Here is a 17597-nt window from a genome sequence, read left to right as displayed (position 1 = left end):
GCTTGAGTTACCAGCTCTTAATTGAGACACGCTTATATACTTTTTCAATTAAACTTGTTTCTATCAATTTTTAAAGAATTTCTGTGCATTTGGCAAAACAGAAAATGTAAGCTTTCTCAAATTTTTAATTGCACCGCACACAGAACAAATTAAATATTAAAAGCCTCAGCTTTTTATCTCTGTCTTTGATTTTTGCCTTTGCTCTTCCCTTCCCCCCTCATTTTCCTCAGCAGTTAAAATCAGTAATTGCTAAGCCACTACATGTAATTCAAATATAATATAATCAAATGAAAATTTTATAAATAGAAGAATGTCAACAATAGTAAAATTTACTTGCAGACTCATCGAAAGAAAGACTCCAATTTGTAAATTCTACGTGTTTGTTCATTAAGTATGCAGTTTCATTTCTTAATTTTCCGTTTTTATTTTCTTTTTAAAACTTTCTTACAAAGCCATCAGCTTATTAGTGAGCATCTCCTCTTTCCTAAAAGACTCCCTCACATTTTGTTTAATCTGTCCCACTTTAATAAAACTTCTATTTATAATCCTTTTACTGCTTTTGTGAATTTTTGATATCAGTAAGTTTGACAATAGGCAGCATGATAAACTTTAGTTGTATTTAAGAATATTTTTATTTTAATAAAAAGACCCCAAAGTGTCTTCTTAAAAACTAACAATGCATGTTCCCTAATACAGATAATTAGAAGCCCTGTTCCCTCCTGTGTCATCTGTTTCAACTCCATTCCCTGGCTTCTCCTCAGATCACAAACATACTTGAGTCCCTTACAGTTTTGAAAAACAAACTGACATTTTCTCTGATTCCTGTTTTCCTTTCAAGCAGCTTCACTGTTAATATCTTGCTTCCTAAATCTGAATTATTTTTTCTTTCTCACCTCTTCTGCATTCCCTTACCCCTTCTAATTTGATATCCAGATCATTCTACTTCAGTCTCTTAAACATTAGTGTATGGCAGAACCACCTGGAGGACTTGTTAAAGGACACATTGCTGAGTGAGCCACGGTCTCTAACCCCCTCAGAGTTCTTGATTTCTGCCCCGGCCCCCCAGCGTGGGAAATGAGAATTTGCGTCTCTGTTAAGCTCCTGGGTCATGCTGATGCTGCTGGTTCTGAGACCATAATTTTAGAACCATAGAAATTGTTCACAGGCTCTTCAGGTGGTCTTTTAATTGCCAGGTCTTTTGCCCTATGCTCAATCCTTATCCAACACATTTTTTTATAGCATTTAATACTGCTGATTGTTTTCTCCTTGAAACTTCTCTTGATTTGGCTCCTTTTGCACAGCAGGCACCTACTTCTCTATTCAACTTTTGTTTTATTTTCTTGGCTTCTGTTCCTTTCCCTGAATCTATGTTTTAAATGTGAACATTCCCCAAGTCCCAGCCACTTCCTGCTTGATATTTTTCAAGCACCATCATCCAGTTTCGAAGATTCAATTGTAACCTCCATCCAGATGTTGTTCATAATTATTTTTTTGCCTGGATCCTTTTCTTTAGCTTCATTCCCTTCTTATACATTACCCCATAGATGCTCCATTGGCACCTCAACTCAGTAAGTCTTAGACAATATTCTATCCAATTTATTCTAATTTTTCATATTCTGACCTTAAGGATAAACTTAAGAATATAAGGATACTGGTTTCCTCTAATATATGGGGATTGATCAGACTGTCAGGAATAATTCTTTGTAACAATTTATAATTTCCTGTGCTGTTACTTAAACTATGTTATACTTTTTATATGCATTTTTATAAATATTCAGGTTCTCTTTCATCTACTGGACCGAGTTCGAGAGTCTTCTACCACTGCAGACAAAGAAAAGATTGAGTCCGGAGGTGGCAATATTCTCATTCATCATTCAAGAGACACAGCAGAGAAGCAATGGGCTGAGACATGGGTTTTAACATTGGCCGGAGTGGCGAGAATCTTCAACACGAGAAGATATTTACTACAGCCTTTAGGTAGATACACATTTTTTTCCTGAGTGTATAAGTAATTTATGTTAAAGGAAGTTTAGAAACAACAGAAGATTCTTCTAAAATTCATATACAGTGCTACTTCCCAAGAGTAATCCATCATAACTGCCAGTCTTTGTGTCGTGTGTGGTGTGTGTATGAGCATGCAGGTTTCCATTCGTTTCATTATAAAAATATGTAATGTGTATCCTACTGCCTGCCTTTCTAAGGGATACGGTGATGTGCCAGATGCCTCCATCTTTGCTATATCATGAGTATGAGGGAGGAACTATGGTTACCTAAATACATACAAAATTCCTACAATGGTAAATGCTGCAAAGGAGCTTATAATAGGTATTGACTAGGCCAGTGAGGTATATATAGGCTTCCCTGAGAAAGCAGTATTTTACCTGCATAGTAGTTCATCAGGCAAGGGTAAGATGAATTGGAAAGAGCCTTAAGGGCAGAGAGAACATGTAAAAGAGTTGGGAGAAGATTGAGGAGGTGGAGATGGTGAGGACTCTGGCATGTTTGAAAGTCTGCAATGAAGAGAACAAGGAAAAGTGTGATTCTAGATGAGGTTGTAGAGGTAGAGAGAGGCCAGACCATGCAACACTTGGTAGGTTAGGTTCAAAAGTTGACCTCATAATAAGAGCAGTGAAAACCACTGAAAGATTTTAATCTATGATGTGATGTGATGTGATGTGATTAGACATGCGGTTGAGAAAGATCACTTTGTATGGTATATATGGAATGGAATGGAATGGCCACAGAGAAGAATGGTAGGATATACTATTAGGCTGGTGAGAAAGCTGTTGGGGGTGTAGGTAGATCAGTGCTTCTCAACCAGGGCCAATTTTGCCCAACCTCCTCTCTCCCCTGCCACAGGATATGTGGCAGTCTGGAGATGTTTTTTGGTGTCACAACTGGGGAGGGACATGCACTACTGGCTTCTCGGGGAGCAGAGGCCAGGGATGCTGCTACACATCTTAAAATGCATAGGATAGCCCCTACAAGAAAGAATTATCCAACCCAAAATGTCAGTAGTACTGAGATTGAGAAACTCTGGTGTAGATTTATAATACTTTCAGTTCTGATGGTGGTGATGGGGGTGGTTGAGAAGAGTGAACTGAAATACTTTTGTGCGTAATTGTGAGCAAGCTGTCCATATCTTTATTTTAATTTATTATTTTATGTTCGTCTTTTTCCCCCTTTTTAAGTTAAAGCCTAAGCATATTTACTCTTTTCAGGCATTTTTGTGTGGTATTATTCATCACGTTCACTTTAGGGCCCTTCTCTCTATTATTAATGATTTTAATTCACATTGTTAGTACCTAAGCATTTTTTGTTTTTTTTTTAGTTCTGTAGGAACTTAAGCAGAAAAATAAAGCAAATAAACTTTAAAGCGTCTAAAAAAATTTGATCACTTTTACGGTGATAAATTTTTTTTTCTCTTCCTAATATAGGAGATTTTCCAAGAGCATGGGATGTTCTTCTTGACCATATACAATCAGCAGCACTCAGCAAAAACAATGAAGTCTCTCTGGCTGCACTGAAAAGCTTCCAGGAAATTTTACAGATTGTGTCCCCCGTCAGAGACTCAGATAAGCCTGAGACGCCACCTGCAGTTAATGTACCTGTGCCTGTCCTTATAGGGTCCATATCAGGCCCTGGCCTGAATAGGCCGTTCATAAGAACAGATTCCATAGGAGAAAGACTTAGAAGATACAGTGGCTCTGAGCCACCCATAGTTACAGATGAGCTTGAAGATTTGAATCTCTGGTGGGCTGCGTGGAATACCTGGTATAGGATTGGATCTGAAAGCACTAAGCCTCCTATTACTTTTGATAAACTAACATTCATTCCCAGCCAGCCTTTTCTTACAGCTTTAATTCAGATATTTCCAGCTCTCTACCAACACATAAAAACTGGTTTCAACATGGACGACTTGCAGAAGTTGGGAGTCATATTGCACAGTGCGGTTTCTGTCCCAATAAGTTCAGATGCATCCCCTTTCATTCTTCCATCTTATACTGAAGCAGTTTTGACAAGTTTACAGGAAGCTGTACTTACAGCTTTAGATGTTCTCCAAAAGGTAACACAAATTTAGTGGCTATCTAAGCTATAATGCATATGGTTCTCTGGAATTTTTTTTTACTTTGCTGTACATTTTGGGGAGTCAATTCTGGATCATCAAGGTTGGTATATATGTATACTTTGGGATAAATTCAGGGTCATAAAGATCCAGTTATCTTTAATAGTTGTGTTTTTCTAATATATTTAAAAAGATAACCCAGGTTTGTCTTGAGAGTCTAAGAAACTGCCTGCATGCTCTTATTTCTATTCACCAGCATTTTTGGTTTGTTCATGCAACTCTTCACAAGAGGATATGCTTTTTGGAATGGCAACTTTAGTAAAGTATTTCTATAATTAGAAAGTTACTAAGCAGTGGGACTATATTTTGGATTTTCTTCATCCGTACTTAAATTAGTTCTTCAATTGTTGGAAGCCTATATTTTTTAAAAAAGAAGGTAAGAGTAAGTTTATAAAGTATTTTTCTCACAGACATTTTTTAAAAATATTTTTTTACCTATGTGTGTTTTGTTCCTGCAAAAAAAAAAATTATTAAACAGACCGAAAAATTACTAAGCAGAGTCTAAGCAAGCAAGACCAGATCAAAAAGAATTCTTTAAACTATCAAGGTAATTGCTAGCACAATTCACAGCAACCAAAATGCTGAACAGACAGACAAAAACAGCCAGCAATCCTAACAAAGTAGCTATGGCATTCCAACAAAATTAGAATGAAACTAGATTCTGATTACAAACGTTTTCAGTAGTCATTTGTGTACTGCAGATTCTGTTTTCTGTTTAAGTCATTGCATTATGTCCAACTGGAATGATGAGAACTTTCATAGTAAGAATGGTGGTTTCTGCTATAGCATAATACCTCTTAACTGACTTAAGGAAGTCTAGCTGAGCAGTAATTCCTTGGTCTCTTTAACTCTAGTTACACCTGCAGAGGAACAAATTGTGTAGAAACTTGTAAGTACAAGAGAATCTGGCACTTAAGAAATTTATTGTATGGATATCAGTTTTCCACAATTGAAATCAAAGGACATACTTCAATTTTCAGTAGCGGGGTTTGGGGGGGAAGGTAGCCTGTCAGTAATTACTTTTTTCTCCTTGATTGACTGTGAATATAAATTGCTTATAGACTGCTGTTGAGGGAATGGAAAAGTTATTCTATCAGAAAAAGAAAGCATAAGCCTTGTGGGCTGCCCATAATCGAGAACTCTCACTCAGGTGTTTAATTCAAGTCTTTGTATATGTGTAGAGGATTATAAACAAAGGAAAAACACAGATCCCAAAAATTCATTTAAAGGAATAAAAGTATATAATTTTATTTTTTAAAAAAACTTCTGCTTTAGCAGTAAGAGAACAAATAGAGTCATTCACTCCAACTACTAGGAATTTATTCTGAGCTTTTAATGAAAGCAACGTGTATCTTTAATTGGAACCTTAGAAAGCTTTATTGTTGTTCATTTATACCAGTTGATATCATTTTGCATTACTAATTTTCACTCTAACCATTGTGTATTACTTATATGATTATCTAAATGGTATTTCATAACGCTTAAATGTGGTTCAATCATTTGAGGTCTTTAATATTTCCTAACAGAAAAATTAGCATATTTCATTATTAGTAAGAGTGTTTTTGTATTTCCCCCCACAGTGTCAGAAAACTTTTTCACCAGCAAAATTTACTTGCTTTGGGACTATTTTTATACTAATAAGCTATTCTGCAAAACATCTTATTGATTAAAAGCTATTTTCTTTCCTAAAGGAAAAACGCATTTCTGATTTCATGTTTACCCTTACATTGTTTACGGCTTAAGGGTCATAGTCTTCTCCTCTTGGTTTTCATGTCACTAGTTCTCAGCCAAAATGACTCAGTCATGTATGGTTATTTATCTCTTTATTTATTTTGGCCAAGATATTTTGACATACATGGGGGACCTGAGAATTTGATTATCTGCTTTCCCTAAGTTCTGAGATCAGGCGACTGCATCTGTCTTATTTATTGCTAAACTTCCTAAAGTCAGATGTCTGGATACGATACCTGCCTCCACGATCACGGCTGCTGGAGCGGTACTGCAGAGACACCATCACATAGTGTGTGAACGGTGCCCTTAGAGGTGTGCAGTGAAGCTGTCTTCCACTTAATAGGGGCGAGTTTCTGACTCTCTCTTGACTTCAGCTTCCTCATCTATAAAAGGAAGATAATGTCTACAACTTTTTTCCCCCTGTTAAATGGGATAGTATTTGTAAGGCATTTAGTGCTTGGCACAGTTAAACACTCACTAAATGTTAGCTGTTACCATCTTCAGTATGAAGTTCTCTGTCAAAGACGTAGTACATGGTAGGCATGGAATGAATTATTTTAAATGACTTAAAAAGAGAAACCTTGAACCATGTCAGAGGTTGGATATCCAGTTCTTTTCTTGTTTACACATACACAGTTTTCAAGCGCTAGTAGGAAATCTTGTCCAGATTGCTTGTCGGCTTTTAGCTTTTGGACTAAAATCTGTTACTAGATTTGTACTATAGGCTTTTCTGAAAAACTTCGGAATACTAAAGAAAAGCGAATAATAACCTTCTTAGATAAAGTTTGTTTAAAAAAGAAAAAAATCGGTCCCGTATTACACATTTAAGATCCCAGAATTCAACCATAACAATATTACTATGTTTTTTGTTTGGGTTTTTTTTTTTTAAATAAAGGGCCACTAAAGATAAAAACATATAGTCCAGGTCACTATTTGCTGCTAAGGTATTTCCAGAAAAATTTTGATACTTAGTTTTTTTAGGTATCCACACAGACTTTTTCCTTCTTTCTTTTTTTCTTTTTTTAAATGGAGGTACTAGGGATTGAATCCAGGACCTTGTGCATGCTGAACGTGCACTCTACCACTGAGCTAGACCCTCGCCCCTTCTTTCTTTCTCTCTCTTTTTTTTTTTTTTTCAGTCATTGCAAATAAAAGAATTCACTAAGGATAATTATCTCTTTTCCACAGTAATTACTACTTGTTTACTTCTAAGAGTTAAGACTCAACAAGAAGTTAATAAAGAAAACTGTATAACTATTAGAAGTAGTTAGTAGGATTTTTTTAGGCTGTGTACCTTTCAAGTTCTCCATTCACTGCTTCTGAGAAAAGTAACTAAATATTGAAAGATGGTATTAGATATGTTTGTTCTACTTTTTCACGTTTTAATCATAGGATGATCTGCTGTAGGGATGGGCAGTGCTTTGCTTACCTACTTTATATCTCAAGATAGTTTTATCTAAAACTTGTAAAGCTAAATGGCTACCTCTTCTCTGAGGGAACATAAAACTAGTCTATTATCTGATAGGTTAAAAAAACCCATGATCGCAGGAAAATAAAATGTACTTTTAGAAGAAATTCCTTAAAATTTTGAAGTGCTTTGAATTTATATTTGAAGGTACCTCGAGTGTAGAATGATCATGCTTTTTGTTTTGTAAAGCACACATATATTTTAGATACTCCATAAATAATATCATTAAATATTTTTCCTTCAGAGAAAAACAAATACCAAAAAGGGAAATATGAAAGAATGGGAGGAGAAAAATACATTTGTGGCTAGAATAAAGACATAAGATTTATTTTAAATATAATGGAAGTAATTAAAATTTGCAGTGTCAGAATATGTATTTTATTCTTTGTTTTATGAAATTATATGTAGCTGTAAGTTTATTCCTATTTAAAAAATTTTTTGTTTTAAATGAAGTCTATATATTCAGATATATTAGACACTAAATATGCACTGCCTTGTTAAAAATTAATGTATACATCTCTTTTAGAAACAAATTTTCATTCAAGACTTATTTTCCCAACTGTAATGAACATGATTATTTGTTAAACTCTGTAGACCAGGCATGATGCAGGAATCAGCTGTCGTTTCAATGAACTGATGTCATCACTTAAGTAGAAGTCAATACCATGTTGGTCAGTGAAAAGCATTCTTAATGGTCTACTGGCTATATTACTGAATAAGTGATTAGATTGTGGAACCTCAGAACTGCTTGGGACCAACTTCTCTTTAAAACCTTGCCCTTTATTTAGTCTGCTAAGTAATAAGTCATACTTATAATTAGAAAACATTTTTAGCTGATTAATATATTTAGCCTACACTTCATTCAATAACAGTTTAAAATAGCTTAAATGTCTTTCAGGTCTTATAAAAATTGTATAATAGTTAAACATAAAATAGGATAATCTTTAAGATTGTTTGGTTAAACAAATGAATATGTAGTAAATAACTTAATGGAGTTCAGGTTATGCATTCTGCTGTTCATGTATTGTTTTTATAGGCCATCTGTGTAGGACCAGAAAACATGCAGATAATGTATCCAGCCATATTTGACCAGTTACTGGCATTTGTAGAATTTTCCTGTAAACCTCCACAGTATGGACAGCTGGAAACAAAACACATTGCAAATGCAAAATATAATCAGGTAATTTACTATAAATTATATTTACTCTGTAAAATTTCATGGCTTATAGTCAGTTCCACTTAAGATGGACTTTGGTTATCTCAGGAGTTTTTCATTCACAAACTTTCATATGTTTGTTAACATTTTAAGCTGGAAAAAGAAAAACACTATTTGGAAGACCTTTTCTGGGTTCCTTTTTTATTCTTTATTACTTTCCTTTCTCTAGTAGTTCTCCACGAAGTTTGACCTTTCATGTTACTCTGAAGTATATCTTTCTTCAAAGTTCCTTTCTTGGAGTCCCCATCCCACTAAAAAATGGCTTCTCCATCCCTAAGCCAAATCCTACCTAAAATAGATACCTGTAATGCAAAATGAAGAAATCTTTGTATACTAAATAAGAAATTGTCTACTACTGGTGTGAAATTTAGTTGGATTTTACATAAAAGATTTTTATAGCCATAATTGGCAAATTTTAGCTTTGTTTTGGCTTAGGGGAAAAGTAAATTTCTGAATGCATGCACATGCTGATTTTGTTCACTCAACATAAAAATTATAATTTTACATGGTCCGAAAAGTAGTTTTAATGTGTATTAACTTTTCTCATTCTATTTGTCTTGCAACACAATGGAATCACAATAGATCCAACTATTTGCACCGGTGAGTTAAATTTCCTAAAATTGTCCTAACCTATTGACAACAAATAGAGTACATCTTTCCCAGTTCTTGATAGAATGCTCTATGTACTTTTTCCAATAGTTTTAATTTTTGCCTGGCTGAAAATTACTCTTTCGTGAAGTACGTATCTCTTTGAAAACTTTGCATGTAATATAACCTGATCTCAAACGAAGGCCTGAACGTTAAGACAAAGAAGCTTTCTATGAAAACAGTATGATTTCATTTAATCTCATTTTTATTTTAACTCCATGTGAAAATATTACTTTCTAGGCGGAATGGGTAGCCTTGAATTATGTACCATTTGCTGAAAGGTCTTTAGAAGTAGTTGTGGATTTATACCAAAAAACAGCCTGTCACAAAGCAGTGGTGAATGAGAAAGTACTCCAGAATATTATTAAGGTATCTTTTTTATTTTAATTTCTATACTTTCATTTAATGATGACAGTATTATTGAAATTACTCTTTAGGTAATAATATATTATCATACATTGAGATGAATGGAAAGTACAATTTATGTTGCTACTTACAGTGACTTTTCTCCAACAATCATGGATATTATTTAGGAAGCTATTTTTCTAAAGCATGGGGTTTCTTTAATGAAAAATATTTTAAAGTAAATATACATTCGATTTTGTACAATTCTTAAATATTACTGCATAAGACAACGAGGGTCCTGTTTCTTAGGACAGTACTGCTCATACTTTGAGGGTGATGAGCATTCAGGGGGAGGTTCACAAGGCAGCCTGTCGATTTAACTGATCGTGTGTACTGACTTGCTTTTTAAAGGCAGTTCCTCAGTGCATGGACAGTCATTAAAATTCATCTCTTGCTGACTGTCCTCTTCCTCCAAAGCTTATTTTCTGCTTTTTCTTCTGTTTTGAAGGACAAACCTAAACCTTGCTCTTCCTCTAGTATGTGGATGTGCCTTTGATTTCCTAGACAATTACAGGCTGATTGAACTCTCTTCCCCTCAAGGAAGAAGGCCTCTCTCTTTTCCGAGGCTCATCCCTCTCTTTGTGTTCATCCTTTTCTCTTCCCACCTTTCTTTGTTGGTTATTCTTTCATTTTTCTTTCAGCCTCTTATACTTTATCCTGGAAAGATGATTAAGCCTTTTATACAAGAACTTTCTACTCAAATTGCCATTCTCTTTCAGCTTTCCTTTGCTTCCAAACTCCTTTAAACAGCTTGTGACCTTCACATAGCCACCACTTCGTCTAACCTGTTGCATGCTGCTTCACGGCCATGTTGTGCTACAGAAACTACTTACTTGAAGTTACAGAAGACCAAATTGTCAAATCCTAAGCCCTTTTCTAATTCTTTATCTTCCCTATAACATGGTACTGTTCCTACCTTCTTAAAATTCTTTCTTCCTTTGATTTTTGCCATACTTCTTTCTACCCCTCACCACTCATCCCATCAAAACTGTCCTCTCTCTCCTCCTTTATTGAGAATTATTTTTAAGCACTTCTGTTGCCAGGTACCAACAAGTAGTAGAGATTTAAAATGAATAAATAATCCATATACTTAATAATTCAATAAAGGATCTATAAAAAGGCAAACAGACAACAATGCAGTGTATTAAGTACTAAGTGAAGACCACAGAGCGGAGGCAGCTTTGTGTTCAGATAGACCTGGCTTAGCATAGTGCACTGCTGTGTACCTGCTTCTCTGTGATTTTTGGTCAAATGAACCTGAGAGTTTTTCTCATCTGTAAAAGAAGAAGAGTACCAATACCACTTTCATATCAACCTTTAAGAAAACTAGTTGAGATACAGCATTTAATGATACTTGCTAAGTAGTCAGTTCTGGATAAAAAGGTCCCCCCTCCCCTTCTGCTCCAAATAGACAAGGAAATAACTTAACTGCCTAGGGGATCTTGGCAAGGAATAACAGAAGTAACACTTGAAGGAGTAATAGAGTTTGCTAGGTTTAAAGGGAGAGGGAAATATTCTAGATAGATTAAGCAATATAAAAGATTAGATCATGATATATTTTAAAAGAAATATTGAAAAATCCCGTTTAGGGAGGGTGATAGGGTTTGGAATAGTTCTGAAAAAGTGGCTGTGGGTCTTAAAAGCCATCAGAAAGAACCAGACTTTGCTCTTTAGCTGCTGAAGGAGTGAGCACGGAGGGGCGACGTGAATCAGTTTGTATTTGTAAAGGAATGAAACAGTCCCTCTTCTGTATCCCTAAGCACTTTGCTGGTGCCACTTACTACATTGTGTTGTGGTTAGTTGGACAAGGCTCTTTCTTTCTGTGAGCTTTGTGGCAGCAAGAACTGAGTTTCCCAGTTCCACGTACATTTATGAATATATACTATATGCCCATCCTTGTATTAGTTACTTAAATATTTAAAAAAATGTATAAATCATATATCTCTGCTGGACTTAACATTCCCTTGATTTCAGTAAAATATTAATTGCAGTAGTAAACCATCCATTTCTTTTATCTAAACTTGAGTTATAGGGTGTTAGTTTAGAGTGGCCAGTGTATAGTTTATTATTCTTTTGTTTGCATATGATATACATTCAGGCTCTGACTAGCTTTAACAATAAAGATTATTTATTGGCATGCTTAGTTGGAAAATTCGGAGATAGAGGAAGGGCTTAACGACTGGTTGATGCAGTGGTTCAGCGCCATCACCAAAAACCAAGTTTTTCTCTCCCTGTTCTGCTTTTTAAGGGTTCACTGCATCCTAACTACATTTCTCCTCATAGTTGTAGGCTAATAAAGGAATTAGATGTCAGTAGCAGGGGTGTGTGTGTGTGTATCACATTTTCTTCTTAAGCTCCTAAAATTAACCTTAGGTGACCCAGCTTTGGTCCCATGCCCAGTCTTGCACCAGTGATTATGGCCAGAGAAATGGGGTAGTTCGATTGGCTTAACAAGCTAATCATCCCCTTACCCTAATTCCCAACTGGATGTGGGGAAGGGAAAGGGGTAAATAGACTCTGGGTGGGCTAACTACTTGATGGTGGAGGCCCATTTCATGCTAATATGTAATGGTTCATATGTTCACCATGCAACTGTGTAGTACTAGTTTGTGTGGATGATGCTGAAATTAGGTTTTATGTTCACTCCATAACACTGAAATATGAAAATGTATCTCTTCTACTTTTTCTCTTTCTCATTTATATAAAAACAGAATTCTCACTCTAATGCAAATTATCAGATGATATGCTGAAACTATTTATTGATGGCATGCTGGGATAGCTCACTGTGGTAGTTTGCTCAGTCTAGTCTTCTAGTTGGTGGATAGAACTATGACCAGAGAAATTCATTCTGAACCACCAAATTAGTTCTTTAATGATTAACAGCAACCTGTCTCAAAGTTGACCAATTAAAAAGTAGGTCTTAATATTTTAGTCACCATCCATAGTTCAGATGCTCTGCTGCTGTATCCTCAAATGTTAAAGATAAACTATGTTCTTGAATTACCGATTTTTTTTCAAATATTTGGAAAAGTAAAAAAGTATATTAAAATGTTAGTGTAGAATATAAAATTCAAGGAATTTTAAAGGTAAAACATAAGACTTCAAAGTAGTGATGCCCTAGGCCATGTTTACCTAACCATTAGTGAAAAAATGTAAGCAGTATTGACCTCTCTTTGATGGGAGAAACCCCATCGGTCAGATTATTTTCTGCTAGGAGAACTATGGCAGAATGTTCTAATTTTATAACATCAAGTTAGAGAAGCTGCAAAATTGTAAGTTTCCTTACTGTTGTTCTTACTCTTATTCTAGTTTTTTATGATGAGAAACTGAGGTTCAAAAAGGTTATTACTCATTCAGGGTCATTGTTTATCAAATGGAAATAGGACTTAAAAGTACATCTTTCTAGGCAATATGATTTGAAGACCATGTCTAAGAATTGGTCTTTCTAGAAAATAATATCCTTTTTAATATGAAAATACCTATGTTGTTATGTTTTTCTCTCAGCAGTAGTTTTTTTCTTTTTTTTTAAGTAAAGTTGTATGTGTATGTTTTAATTAGTACCTATCTTAAACAGTCTTTATTTTCACAGACCCTTAGGGTTCCTCTCAGTTTGAAGTATTCCTGCCCTTCTGAAAGCACATGGAAACTCGCAGTGTCTTCTCTCCTCAAAGTTCTTTCTATTGGGTTACCTGTTGCCCGGCAGCATGCTTCTTCCGGAAAATTTGACAGTATGTGGCCAGAACTAGCCAACACTTTTGAAGACTTTCTCTTTACTAAAAGGTCAGCTTATTCATTTTTACAATTAAGACAATCTTTCAAGAAATGCGAATTATACCTGTAATTGCCCTAAAAATAGTTTGTCATTATTCATTAGCAAAGTATTTGATTATTAGGATTGCTGGGTTGTATACAAAGCATAATGGGATTAGGCATGTATCCCCTGGGTACATTATCTGTGAGCGGTGGAGGGTTTTGCTCTTTTCAGTGTTGTGGGTTGTAAGACTGGAATCTATATATAAGACCACAGGAATGCATCATAATTGAGAAGCCATGGTTTTAACTTGATGAAGATAAGAGGATCCATTTTAAAAATCTGATGCCCATTTGGCATTACAAGAGGAAAACAATTTGAGAAAATTGAATTTTTTCATGAAAAATAAGATCATTAGTAATAATGAGCAGCTCTTTGGGATGTTTCACTTTTGCGAAAAAGAATGGAACTTTCATTGTATAATCTCCAACTGAGGGCATATCTTAAGGATGCTATTTTAACCCTTCTCTGAATCAGAGTAGGATAATTGGGACATGGACTAAATTTTTTGAGTGAGCAATCTGCTGCAGTCCATCTAGAGCTGTGCTATCTAATACAGTAGTCACTAGCTACAGTTAATTTAAAATTTTAATTAAGTCAACTTAAAAATTCAGTTCTTCAGTCTCACTAGCCATGTTTCAACATTGCCATGTGTGGCTAGCAGTTGCCATAGTGGACAGTGCAGATCATTGAACATTTCCATTATCAGAGAAAGTTCCTTTGGGCAACACTGATCTAAAATGTGCCATTTTATTAAAGATGGACTTACCAGTAATAGCTGTGATAGTCAGGTAGTCTTCAGTAGACTCCTACAATCTAATTTTCCTTTGTACTGTAGTGAAAAATTTTTCTATTTTTGTATCCATTAATCATTTTTTAAAGCTATAGAATGATGAATATGTCATGTACTGCTATGTAACTGTTTTAAATCGTTAGTTTAAAAGCACTTAAATTATAAATTTGCCATACTTGAAGGAAAAAAACCTACATTGGCACATTGATAATGATCAGATGAGCCCATAACAGAATGATTTAACTGAAGAAGAGACTCTTGTCTTCCTTTCTAACGTGGTTTAGTTATTTAGTAAAGAAAAGTTGTAGGGTGCAGAAGGTTAACTTGCAGTTTATCTACAAAAGCTTATCTGATATTTCAGAACTGAGAATAATGACATGTGATCCTAATTTCTGTTTCTGTAAATCATCGGATTTTGTTTTGCTGTATTCTTATATATTTCTCCCCTCTAGAAAGTTTATTGATACCAATGCAAGAATGCTCTTTTTATTTACAGGAAAATCATCGTAACTTACAAAGCATATTCAAACAAATTGTTTTCATCTTTAAAATAACCCTGAATATTTGAGTTCCTTTATGGATTTTGTTGCCTAAGTCACTGTGTTAATTTGTATGAAGCAAACAGATGTAGAAATTTAAACTTTTCTTTTTCTTTCTCAATTATTTGTCTGTATAAGCATGTTTCCCTATTAATAAATTGAATAAGCTTAGATCAGGCTTTTTGCTATGATTGAAACATCTTGAAGAATTTCTTTTCCTGTGGCTGTCTTTCCACCATCTTCCTTATTCTCAAGTTTCTTATTGAACATTCTTCATTTTCCAAACTTTGTTCTTGTTTTATTAAATTCAGTCTCTTAAGTACTTTTATGTGTACAAGAAAGTAGATAAACAAAGGCCTAATACTAGGTAGTTTACCTTTTATGTAATTTTGTATTAATGCAGTTACAGTATAATTTCATTACAGTCTTTTGCCTAAGGCCCTACACACATTAAAGGTTTGAGTATACTGGGGGTGTTGAAAAATCACGTTGTTTAAGAAACAGTTAACATAGTGGCTGAGAGCCCTGTCTTGGGAATCAAACTACTTGGATTCAAATCCCAGCCGTCTAACTTTGGATCTGTGTATTTTGGATGAGTTATGTATCTTACAGTGACACATTTTCCTCATCTGCTAAAGAGGAATAATAATGCTACCTAAATCATAGGGCTATTATGAGAATTAAGTCACTTAAATTAAATGATTGCTTAGAATAGTTCCTGGAATGTATATGCTTTTATTAAAATGCTTGCTACCCCCGTTATCCTCATTATCGTTACGTCTTTCACTTAAGAGAAACTGACATTATCCATATCCTTTCCTATGAAACAGCCGTATTTTATTGTTTTTATTTTTATTTTTGTTTGTTTGTTGGGGGGAGGTAATTGAACCCAGGACCTCATGCATGCTAAGCATGCACTCTCCCACTGAGCTATACCTTTCCCCGAAAACAGCCATATTTTAAACTAAAAATTTACAGACCAAAACTCTTAAGTAACTGGGACTAGGAAATTTACCTCTAAATTTGGAGTTGTTTTTAATGATTGGAAAAAAATTAAGGTACTGAATTCTGGTATCAAGTAACAGAATCAGTGTTCTAAGTTGTGGTTATTCTAGTTACAGATTTAAGTCTTCTACTCTATGAAGAAATAGAAAGATACCCTGTATTGAGAGTCAGGAGACCTGTGGCCTGCTCTTGACTCTGCCACCTACTTTCTGTTCACCTTGGTCATTTCCTCTCACTAGGCATCATTTTTTTAAATTGTAAGACCTAAATTCATTGATTTGACTAGTCGTAGAAGTCTGCAATTATTTTACGTATTTTGACTTAATATTTTAATTAGTGTTTTTAATTAAATAGTTTATATGGATAAAGCCAGTTTACTTTTTATTTCATAGTCAAAGAATACTTTAAGGCTCATATTGAATGCTTTCATTGGTTAATTGATACTAAAAATGCAGTGCTCACTAAGAGAACTTAAAAACCATGCACATTTTCACAGCTTCATGAGAAGATTTTGTCTTTGTTTTTGTTTTCCAAATACTTATTACTTTGGAAAATCACAAACTGTTGGACTTTAAATTTTACTTTATGCTACATGTATACTGTGTTCTATAATTGAAGTCTGTCAGTAGTAGTATTTGAACAGTAGGAAGAGTGTTTCTGGATTTTGATTAGAATAGAAAGACTTAGGTTTTTGTTTTTGTTTTAAGACTTAGGTTTTTAAATAATACTAGTATTTGAGTATTTTTTGTTTTACACTGGAAATGTAGGAGTCTTTTAATCTAATTACTAATACTCTAAGACTCTGAATAACCATATCTTTCTCTGTGGTATTTTCCAACTGTTTATGGTTTGCAGCTGCTTTCACAAAGCAGTACAAAATAACAAAGAAAACAAATAAAAGTAAAATCAACTAGAAGAAAAGAAAGGCTTTGGACATCATTGAGGGCTATCATAAGTGGATGAATTGTTAAAATGAGTGAAAGAAAAACAGTTAAAAATGAGAAGCATAAGGACAGTAATCTGGTGGACACTTGATATTTATTAGGAATTCATTCAGCTGCCCTTTAAGTACCAAAACATGGTACTTGTCCTCTAGAAGACACGTATTTCTACTTGTCCTCTAGTGGAAATGCGTACAATCAGTGGTCTGTGGAACTTAAGTTAAAAACCACAGTACTACCGAAAAGAATTGAAATGAAACATGATCACACAAAAACTTGTACACTAATGCTTATAAGCAGCATTATTATAATAGCCAAAAAATGAAAACAATCCAAATGTTCATCAGCTGATGAATGGATAAACTGAATGTGGTATGTACATCCATACAGTGGAATATTCAGCCATAAAAATGAATGAAATACTGATGCATGTTACAACATAGATGAATCTTGAAAATGTTATGCTAAGTGAAAGAACCCAGACACACAAGGCCATATGTTATATGATCTCATTTATGTGATATATTCAGAATAGCAGATCCATAGAGACAGAGATTAGATTAATGGTTACCAGAGGTGGGAGGAGGGTAGAGTGGGGAGTGACAACTAATAAGTTTCTTTTGGGGGTGATGAAAATATTCTAGAATTAGAAATGATGATCATTGCACAACTTTGCAAATATACTAAAAAGCACTGAATTATACAATTTAAAAGTGAATTTTATGGTGAAAGAATTATATCTCAAAAAATAATTTTAATGTAACATACAGAGAGAACTGATGAAAAATACAAATAATATTTATCAGTTTGAAGTCTCTTTTATTTCGAATAAAAATTCGTAAATTAAAAAAAATCACTGAATACTATACTGCTAAAACTTAGAGAATTTAAGGATCTTTTATGGCCCATTTGTA

General features: G+C 34.4%; 1 protein-coding gene across 4 annotated transcripts in view; it reads left to right on the top strand.

The window, feature by feature from the left end:
- The window catches only part of MON2 (MON2 homolog, regulator of endosome-to-Golgi trafficking), a 101205-nt gene that overhangs the window by 60180 nt on the left and 23428 nt on the right, over window positions 1–17597 (top strand). For 3 of the 4 annotated variants that reach the window (XM_010989144.3, XM_064491144.1, XM_064491145.1), the window contains 6 exons: window positions 1779–1977; window positions 3438–4066; window positions 8362–8505; window positions 9124–9141; window positions 9430–9558; window positions 13184–13374. In XM_010989144.3, coding sequence (XP_010987446.2) covers window positions 1779–1977; window positions 3438–4066; window positions 8362–8505; window positions 9124–9141; window positions 9430–9558; window positions 13184–13374 — 1310 coding nt within the window. The remainder of the gene's footprint in view (window positions 1–1778; window positions 1978–3437; window positions 4067–8361; window positions 8506–9123; window positions 9142–9429; window positions 9559–13183; window positions 13375–17597) is intronic. The other variant, XM_010989146.3, reaches the window with a different exon arrangement.

The sequence above is a fragment of the Camelus dromedarius genome, chromosome 11, assembly GCF_036321535.1.
Source record: "Camelus dromedarius isolate mCamDro1 chromosome 11, mCamDro1.pat, whole genome shotgun sequence".
NCBI classification, from domain to species: Eukaryota; Metazoa; Chordata; class Mammalia; order Artiodactyla; family Camelidae; genus Camelus; species Camelus dromedarius.
The sequence above is the reverse complement of the archived record's forward strand: the minus strand, read 5'-3'. Positions and strand labels throughout refer to the sequence as shown.